General features: G+C 44.4%; 1 protein-coding gene across 1 annotated transcript; it reads right to left on the bottom strand.

Moving 5' to 3' along the window:
- Nucleotides 1–4,662: 4,662 nt before the first annotated feature.
- On the bottom strand, nucleotides 4,663–9,013 carry LOC124661243 (dentin sialophosphoprotein-like). The gene is made up of 2 exons (XM_047199106.1): nucleotides 6,865–9,013; nucleotides 4,663–6,783 (listed from the first exon to the last, which is right to left on the bottom strand). Exons 1-2 carry the CDS (start codon nucleotides 8,984–8,986, stop codon nucleotides 5,153–5,155), a joined length of 3,753 nt encoding a protein of 1,250 aa, XP_047055062.1. The 5' UTR covers nucleotides 8,987–9,013; the 3' UTR covers nucleotides 4,663–5,152.
- Nucleotides 9,014–10,163: the final 1,150 nt, after the last annotated feature.

Here is a 10,163-nt window from a genome sequence, read left to right as displayed (position 1 = left end):
CGGCGCCTGCTCCTCTAGGCGCGCCTGCGAATCAATCTGCGAGTTTTTTTATGCAATGTCAGTTCGAAATCTACAGACGAAGAGCGATCAATTCAACACAAATGGCGTACTTGACTTAAGTGCAATTCGACGGTACAACTAGCAATGTACTCGAATCGCAGATTGAACTAGGAAGAAAATGCACGGTTAATTTTGTTCATACTGGTACAGTGGTACACGCTCCAAAATAGGCAGTGCGCATTAATGCCATTCCGAAGAAGCTACCCAGCCAAAGAATTAAAAAGGAAAAACATGGTGAGACGGACCCGATGATCGAACAAACGCCACTTTTGCATTTTGGCATTGCGCCAGATACCGGAAGAGAACCATCGATCAAGAACAAAATGGACGCCGCTGCTAGGCGTCAACGGGACAAAACCTGGAGCGAAAAGGCACAAACTCTGGGGGGAGAAAACCTGCGCTACCTCAATTCAAAACCCACAGAAACAGAACACAGCGACGGATTGGAAGATCGACCGATCGATCGAGACGCACCTTGGATAGCTAGCTGGAGACGATCCTAGTCAACGGCGTTCTTGCTCCCCTGTAGAATAGGATCGCTTAGGTTTTCAGGCTTTTAGTCTTGCGGAGGGTGGAGGAGACGTGCGAGGAGGTAATAGTGGGATTGTGGAACAGTGGGGGCGAGAGAGATCGGAGACGACGACGTTGGTGGCGGAGGGGCTTATATACAGCGCCGCGGCGATGCCAGGCGGCTTGCTTATGGCCGGGGAAACGAGCGTCGAAACCGCGTCGCCGCTACGGGTTTATGGAAAGTTTTAACTACGGCGAAACCACCAAAAAATGTGAAATCGATGACGATCTTGGGTACTGGATCAGGGCAAAAATGGAATGCGTGCCCACGAACGCGGATCGCCTCGTGAAAGACAGCTGGACTGGCGGCGGCTGGTGAGTACTCCAAGGAGCATTGAAAAATCTAGCCCCCTGTGCCAAAAACTTAATTTCTTGTGTGAACCTATTAACCTGAACTCTTTCCAGCAGACGCGTGCCAAATCAAAGTTCTGGGCGGACGCACCACGCGACAGCTCCATGTGAGGTCCAGCTGTCACATAAATGGTAGGCTAGCTGATATTACGTTTTGTTTTTTAAAAAGCTTTAACTTTTAAATCGTGCAGTGAAATTACAATCCGTTTTCACTTCTAGAATCCCCACGACGAGAGCTTCGAAACTAGACCACATTTTCATATGTTTTGATGAATTTTTATAAACAGCAATTTTGATGCGCGACAGAGCAACTTTGTTGTGTAGCAAAACAACTTTCGTGTGCGGTAAAGCAACTTTTGTGTGCAACGAACATGTACATTTTTTGGTTCATGAAAGCACAATTTTGGTGCTCGACAACAATTTTGGTGTCCATTGGAGCAATTTCAATGTGTGACGAGTGGTGCCCGACGACATAACTTTGGTGCCAACATAGCAACTTTGGTGCCCGGGGACACAACTTTGGTGCCAACACAGGAACTATCATGCGCGACCGAGCAACTTTGGCGCCCGACCGAGCAATTTTAGTGTCCTGCAAAGCAACTTTGGTACTTGACAGAGCAAATTTGGTTTGTGACGGCCCAATTTTGGCGTCCATCGAAGCAACTTTGGTGCCCACAGAATAAATTTTGATGGACGGCTGAGCAACTTTGGCATCCAGCGATGCAACTTTCGTTGTGAATGTAGATTTACGCTGTGCAGCAAAGTTGCTTCGCCCCACACTAAAGTTGCATCGTCTCGCATTATAATTGCTTTGTCGCACGTAGAAGTTGCTTTAAAAAAAACTTTATCAAAATACATAGAAATGAGATCTAGTTTGGAAGAGCTCACCGCAAGAAATTCAAAAGTGAAAGCGGATCCTAATTTCGACATCTGGTGCAAAAGTTATATGATTTTGAATATTTGAAAAAGAAAATTAATGTGCATGCAGTCACTGTTGTGCATGTGCTATAATTACTGGATGTGTTACCATAAATAGTAGGCGTTCACACTGACAAAGCTAGCATGTTTCCTTTTTAAGTTGCCCGCTCAGATTCTCTAAGGGGCATGCGGCCGCTCCCTAGACGGGCTCTTTAACAATACTATATTTTGTTAAAACTGACATATAGGTTCGGGTTTTCAAGAATGAAACTGAAATTATGCAGGTTGACTGAAAATAATAACGTTCACACGTTTCACTTCACTCTACATGCAGGAGTGCCATGTTCTATGCACTTCGCGGCGACGCAATAGCACATTATTCGACGAATAACATATAGTACTATCATACGCATGATACTTCTATATGATACTATGCATTGTGACTAGTCTAAATCAGACCAAGCCAAACCCTTCAATGTTTTAGAGGAGCAAAATGTTTACTCATCGGCCGCTCGGTCTCCTAGATATATTCGATCTCGACGGCCAGGGAGTAAAACTTGTCTCTCCACCTGCCAACGATGCCTCCGCCGACCACCAATAGCCTCCCACCATCTTCCCGCCCCACTCATATTTGCTCGTTGTAACTAGAATCGACTTGTAGCTCCGGTGTCGCCGCGTAAATTTGTTCGATTTGTTGCAAAATGTAGCCCCACGAGCTCGACTTGTTGTTGCCAAATGGAGCTGGCGGAGGATGGAGATGCCATAGATCAAACCCAACGGAGCTAGACAACACTGGAATCGAGAAAGGCTAGCGAAATCTTGACCAACCAACTTTGGCCATAGTAAGCTTGGAGGGAGGGCAGAGAACGAGGTTGGAGTCGAACCTTCGTCCTCCGAGCCCCCGCCGACCGTCTTGCAACCCCATTGGTTGACGTGCAACTTTGACAAGTAGCTCAATGTCGTTGGACGACATTTTCACCTCCACCACCCGCCAAGTGGCTGGCGATTTGACTAGGTGAGGTTTATTTTTGCTATTATCAAGTTCAACATAGATAATCTTGGATGACTCTTCATCGTCATCGTCGTCGGAGGAAGACGGTGATGACTTTGAAATGGCCATGACCGTGATCTTGAACGATGAAATTCGCCGAAATGGCCATGTCCAGCTCCAAGATGATCTTGTTGGGCATCACCGGCTAATCCACAACACTTCATTGTTCTGCTTTTAATTCATGTGAACAATTCATGTTAGTATTCGTTTGAACATTGCCATCTGTTTGGCATTGAATGATTTGATTTGTAAACTTATTTTTTATATGTAATCATGCTATGTTATTTCATTGATCCATTTGCATGTGTTTAGCTTTGAATAGTGTGGTTTAGTAGAAAAAATAGAATTTTAATTATGGGGATTCAGTTATGAACCGCTTCTATATTTAGATTTAGAGGAGCAAATATTAAAGTTCAAAGGATACTCTGTTAAACAGGAGAGCTAAGTTACTCTTGGCTAGGAAAGTCGAGAACCGTAGCCGTTTGAGGCGGCGGCGGCGGCAGCTGTTTTGCAGCTCATACCAGGATATGTACGCGTCTGGTGAACCACCAGACCGTACTCCCTCCGTCCACAAATAAGTGTACATGCGGGGTTTTCAAGACAAATTATGAAGTGAAGTGAAAAGTGCATTGGGAAGATGCATCTCTCCACTTTAATTATTTCACCTCCAATGAGCTAAGTGCTTGTAGAAAACAATGAGAACATGTGCTTAATATTATTGGGTTTGATTTCCATGCGATGAGAGAGAAGCAATTAAAGTGCATTGGGAAGATAGGAGTACACTCTTTTATGGATAAAGTCTAGAGGCTAGATGTCCACTTATTTGTGGACGTAGGGAGTACGTGCACACAGCTAGGAACGAGAACCGGCAGCGGCACGGGCAAACAGTCAAGACTCAAGACACAGTTTGGTCAAACACGTCACATCAGATAAGCTCCAGTGTTCAGACTCCAGCATTTACGTAGAAGTAGTAGTAGTCAGGCAGGCGGCAGCTGGACGAAGGAAAGCTGGTACACGGATGTTTTATGCCCAAGTGATGCGCGCCCACGCTCGCCCTGGCGGCGAGGAGTCGTGCCTGGTACTACTCCACTGGTGCCGATTCAGAGACAAACCAAACCAGGTTTACTCTTGCTCCAACCTACTCGAAAAATATCACAACGAATCTGCGTGAGGATAATGTATACATAGATCACTCATGAAAGACAAAACATTGGCTGCCTCTTCATGTACTCCTCTCTCCGAGAAAAATGATATCGCAAATTTATCTAGATATACGTATATATGCATACATTCGATGAAAGGAGTGGTACACATTTTGTGGCATCTCAATCCAGCACAGCGCGAAAACTAATATGAAATAGAGAGAGTGCAAAATATTTAGTAACAACATACAGTCTCGCGTTAGGTAATGGCTGGAAATACTAAAAAGCACGCAGGCTAAACCATAGAAACGCCTATCACAGCGGATAGACAGGAGCACAGCAGGCTATTTTTGGTGTCATACCAGGCTTAATTCAGTGACCAACAAGGCTGTTCTATCTGATAGTAGATTCAACTCCAGCAAGTTTGTACTTTTGTTTTCACGTGAGGTAAAAAGAAACTTCCCAGGCAAAATAAGAAATGCCATCAATCTGGCAGTGGTCTTAATCATCATATTCACTGACTTTCAGAATGGAAGAGAAAAAAGATGTTGTATTCACATATACAGTTCGAAAGTAGCAGTCCCAAGTGAAAAATCGACGGCAAGCGATGCACTTAGCCTTATGTACTTCCTCTAATTCCCAGCTGCACAAGCTTTCTTACATAAAACTCTCTCAGTTCCATCAAGTAGCGTAACAAACCTACATTACATGATAGAATCCATTCTGATCTCTCTCCCTGGTACCACACCACACTGCCCGAGCAAACAAATTACGGGCAGAGGAGGGGAGAATTTTTTTTAAAAAAAGGACAAACAAATCAAATTTGAATACAAACGGTCAAAAACCTCAAACGGAGAAAAAAAGATCATCCACAAAAATCTAGAGCAAAACTTCATATCTTGAGTATTGGCAACTATACGTGGAACATCTATACCGTGGTTCTCAAAGGAGTGATTCGTCGGTTAACCAAGAATAACCTTTTCAATCAAGAAGGGTCTGTTCCAACTTGGTTAACATTTCCGCGGCTGCATTTATCTTTTAGCAATCCAGTGATAGCAATTCATTGATGTTCACTTCCCTCTGATTTGACAGAAGCATCCTCGGACTGCATTATCTTTACAGTACTCTCCTCATGGCCATCAGAGACCTTCTTGAACACTGCATTTACGTCGTCATCGAGGGTGTTTGACTCAGTACGACTCATGTTGCTTGCAGTCTTCATTAGTTCAGGCTTCGCATCTTCTGTAGCCAAATGCAAACTTTGAGCATGTGTACCTTCTGGAAGATTATCTTGTGCTGCAAATTCTGCAGTCTCTCCACATCCATCTTTATCTTTGTTTTGGTCCGAGCAACTATTCACATCAAGGCGAGAGTGTTCCTCCAAAGCAGAGAAAATATCATCGACTGATTTTGCTTCAATGACATGTAAGTGCTCCGAACCCTCCAAGGGCTCTGAATCAACATCAAGATCTGAGACATGTGAGGTTTCTGCGTCCAGGTTTGGCTCATCAGCACCATCATTCGCTTGTTTAAAAGCCGTCTCTATGTCTTCCAGAGACTTGGCATCGACAGGCGTCATCTCGGCACCAATTCTACCCATCACAGGCTCACTTTCAGTAACCCCCAGTTCACTTGCTCCAACCACCAAGTATGCTTCTGACGGTGTGTTGACTGAAGAAACTTCTGTGACTTCTGTCACATCGCCTGGTAGTTTCAACTCTATATTCACTGCTTCAAATGAACTTGCTTCAAGAATCTTTCGCCAAGGATTGTAGACAGTCTGCTCAGGGTCATCATGAGATGTCCGTAATGACCAACTAAATTCAGGATCAGAGCCACTTAGGTAATTTGATGGGGATCGCTCGCGAGAGTCTAATGCACTGGCATCTGACATGGTATTGTCATCAGAAATCTGAGGGCTAATCAATGAGTCTTCAGTAACACCACCAGCAGGGTTGTCAGTGTGGAAGCTATGATCAGGCACCTGCTGATCCAGTCTCATTGGTTCTACCCGGAAATCACCCACCGCGTCCAATTCCGACAGGAAACTTTCATCAATAACGTTATCCTCTAAAGGCTCAGGATAGATTTTATCAGCATCATCATCAGAATCAAGTAGATAAGCTGAAGTTAATTCTTCCTTCATATCAACCATATCTACCCTGTCAGGTTCAGAAGCCACGGAGAAAAATGGGTTTAAGATATCTTTAGGCTCAACCGGAGATTGAATGGAGTCACTCACTTCAGGAGGGCACAAGGAAGCGGCCGCAGAGCTCGGGCTTACTTCGGTGGCAACATCAAAGTGCTCTTCAATTACATGCAAGTCACTCAATGCAGTACCACTACCAGTAATTGTTGCAGTTTCATGCTTTTCTTGTATATTGAAGTTCTCGACAACCCTCTCTTCAGGGATAGGATGAAGGTCCATAGATATTGCAGGCAATGTTTCCTTTTCAAAATCTGTGAGCAAGTCCATCGACCCATGAATCAGAATTTCTGGTGGGATTTCATTGTTTGGATAGGACCTGGAAATAATATTTCCATCCTCCTCAGCTATATTGGTCGCACCAAGAGAAAGTTCCCCTGCTCTTAACTCGTTCTCTTCAGCTGGCCTGGGAGAGGAAAGCCATTCTGATAACTCAACTGTTGTGTCTGAGGCCATAGAAGACTTAGCACCAAGGAAGCTTTCACCTGCATAAATAAGGTTCAAATAAAGGTGTGGAGGGAAAATTTCTGTTTATTACAAAAACAAGTCAGATGGAATTTGCTTACCATCTCCATCTTCCCAGCTAAGCAAGTCAGCGACTGGATTAAGTGGCATTGTGGAGTTTCCATCTGATTTGACCATGTAATCTTCATCATGGGCCTTCCCTTTTGCGGAGGTAAGATATGCTTCTCTTTCTTCCGATCTTTCGAAGACAAAATGATGTAGAGAAATCTCACGTTCGTCAATGTCGCTATGGTCTAGTTCAACATCCACAGAGTTGATACCATCTGAGCAATCACTTCCAGCATCTGCCAGGTCACTGTCCTGTCTCATGAGAGCTGGTGACACATGCTCCTTGTGCACATCCTTTTCATCAAGGTCGTTGTGATCCTCCTGATCCGCAACCGAAGAAGCCATATCAGACTCAGTAACAGAACTTAATTTAGACTCACTCTTGTCACTGAACTGCCTTTCAAAATGACTTGTGCCTCCTTCCACTGTCTCAGGGACAAAATATGGCTTCAATCTAGACGAACGTCTCGCCTGGGTAGTGTCTGTACTTCCAAAGTTGAAGCTCTCGTGCCTTCTGAAGATGTCACGATGAGAAGTTGCTGGCGATTCCCCAGCGCTTAAATTATCATGTGCAGAGACGCCACTTTCACTCAAATGGTCAAGAAAATCAAATGGGTTCTTTCTGGCATGCAGGATTGAAGGAGCTGAACCAGGAACTCCTGCTTCGTCAGAATCATAAGGAAGGTCGAATGGGTTCCTCCTTGGAACTGAGATATGTGATACTTGTGCATGGAAGCGTGATAAGTCATGTATCCCAGCGTCATTGCTACTGACATCTGTCAGATTATTGTCAATTTCAAATATTATGTTCTTCCTGGATCTTCGCCTAACCATCAAAATCTCCAACCTGCGGTTCCTTTCCATCTCAGAATATCCAAGATCCATCAGATTTTTTGCATCATCCGCTGTCCAAATAATTGCAGCTTCCTGACCTTCATCTTTCTTGTTCACCTCACCACTGTCTTCAGCATCGTCGTTGGCATCCTCATCATTACTATCATCATCACTTTGATGATCCTGTGAGGAGACATGTGAGTCCGTGTCTGAATCATCATCAGGAATGGGATCAGGACGAGTGAAACCAGCACCCAGAAGAGGGTCAATCTCATCAAGGACTGGTGCGATGTCAGTCATGGAAGCATCAGGTGAAGAACTCTCATCCCCATCAGAGTCAAAACCAGATGAACCATCATCACTGCCAACAGCTGCCCATGGTGAACCAAGTGATGAATCTAGGAGGTTGTCCTCAACGGCCTTGCTAGTTTCAACCTTCAGCTCATCGGGCTCTGTATTCTGGTTCACGGAAACAGCATAAGTTGGCCTGCTAGTTCCAGCTACCTCATTAGTTGGCCTCTCTTCCAATATATCGCTTAGTTTGCTAGCTGCTTGATTCATATTCTCCACCATTTCAGCATGTTTGATAACATTTTCACTGGATGGAAACATGCCAAAGGATGCACCCTTCTCGTCCAGACCTTCAAATAAGCTAGTGTTCCTTTCAGCCTTTTCTGGCATAAAGAATGAATCTTTGTATTCCCTTTCCTGGTGAAAGAGCCAGCCATCCCCTGCTTCAACCTGTTGACGAAAATTGACCATGGAAGGAAATGGAGTTAATGCTTCAGGTATGTCATGGTGTTCAAGTTTCTCATCTTCTTCATCAGCTCTTCTCAGAAGAGGAACATCATCACCATGCTCACCAGACCTCTGTCTGACAGACGCCACCCTCTTAGGTTCCCTTTCATTGAGGTTTTCTGTGGTACTCCTAAAACTAGGAACTGAAATTCTCTGATCCGACTCAAACTGAACATCACTTGAAAAATTCCCAAGCTTAAAATCTGAAATCTCTGGAGTACTCCTGGCAACCTCACCAGCTTCAGGTTGGTTTGTCTCCCCATAACTCAGGAGGATTCCCAGAAGAAGAGTAGTACATATAATTACAGGCGAGGATGATAACAGAAATGCAAAGAAACCCGGCGAAGATCTGTACAGCAAGTAGAGCAAAACACCCGAACTGAGAAGGACTGGATGTTCAGAGACACATCTGTAGCTTTTTCTGATGGAGGACCTCAGAACTTTCTTGATACATGGAGCAACTTGTTTTGTCTCCAGAGCCATGGCATGAACCCTCTCGGCCTCCAGCACAAACCTAGCATTACGAAAATTACAGATGAGATCAGTTGGTTTGTTTAGTAAAACATACTCCCTCCATTCCATATTAGTTGTCGCGAATTTAATAGTACAGCTTTGCACTAAAATCAGCGACAGCTAATATGGAATGGATGGGAGTAGCATTTTTTATTGATTGGTACATATAGCTTGCAGAAAATTTAGCTTATGCTATCTTAACAATTCCAGGTTCATCCATCCTGTAACTCGATCAATGGAAGCTTTGTTTTATTCCTATTGATTGATTGGTAACCAAGCTAGCACAACTAGTGGAGTTTTACAATTGTACCAGAGACTGAACTCGCAGAGATATCGTCCGATCCAGATGAGAACTATAGTACTTCGACATCCTTTTATAGACAGAGGTAGTAGTAAAACTAAAAATAGATTTAGCTCGTACTATATTAACAATTCCATGTTGAGCCATAATGGAAGTTCTGCTCTGTTCCTACTTTAAAGGTAACCAAGCTGGCGCAACTAGTGCAGCTGTACGAGAGATACCGAGCTCGCAAAGAGATCGTCCGATCGAGATGAGAATTAGTACTAAAAATAGATGAGTAACCTAGCTTAAGCACAAGCCAAGTCGACAAGCAGCTCAGGCTGAGCAATTAGCAAGCACTTGAAATCAAACGTTGCGACCAACAAGCTGATCACTAGGCCTCCTTTAAGAAAAAGCTGATCAGTACGTCGATTATCATCGATGGGATGTACTACTAGCATCAAACGAGCTTCAGACGCTAAATCCGTAAGCTAAACCCCACCTAGAAGAGGTGGATCATAGCACAGCTATAGCACCATCACCTTTACTGCCTAGTAGTACGGAGCAGACGTACACACACAGATCTTCCCCACCGAGAAAGAACCCAATCCACAAGGCAAGAAATCAGCAAACTCTAGAAAGATAACAATCAAGGCAGGCACGACCATAATCGAGCCCATCGGCCACAGATCCCCCAGTGTAGAGTTTAGCAGCATCAGAAACAGCGTACCTCTTGAGGAGGAAGCTCGGCAGGCGGCCAAGTGGGGAAAGCTCCAAGAAGTGGAAGCAACCAAAACAGCCGAAACCCAGTGCGTGACCTGGTCAGCTAGAAGAATCCCAGAGCGAGAAGCGATCGATCGCCGCTCG

The sequence above is a fragment of the Lolium rigidum genome, chromosome 6 (assembly GCF_022539505.1).
Source record: "Lolium rigidum isolate FL_2022 chromosome 6, APGP_CSIRO_Lrig_0.1, whole genome shotgun sequence".
Classification (NCBI taxonomy): domain Eukaryota; kingdom Viridiplantae; phylum Streptophyta; class Magnoliopsida; order Poales; family Poaceae; genus Lolium; species Lolium rigidum.
The sequence above is the reverse complement of the archived record's forward strand: the minus strand, read 5'-3'. Positions and strand labels throughout refer to the sequence as shown.

Coding starts and splice junctions, on each gene's coding strand:
- LOC124661243 (XM_047199106.1), bottom strand. CDS start 8,986: ATGGCTCTGGAGACAAAACAAGTTGCTCCATGTATCAAGAAAGTTCTG. Junction 6,784..6,864: donor TAGCTGGGAAGATGGAGATG/GTAAGCAAATTC, acceptor TTATTTATGCAG/GTGAAAGCTTCCTTGGTGCT.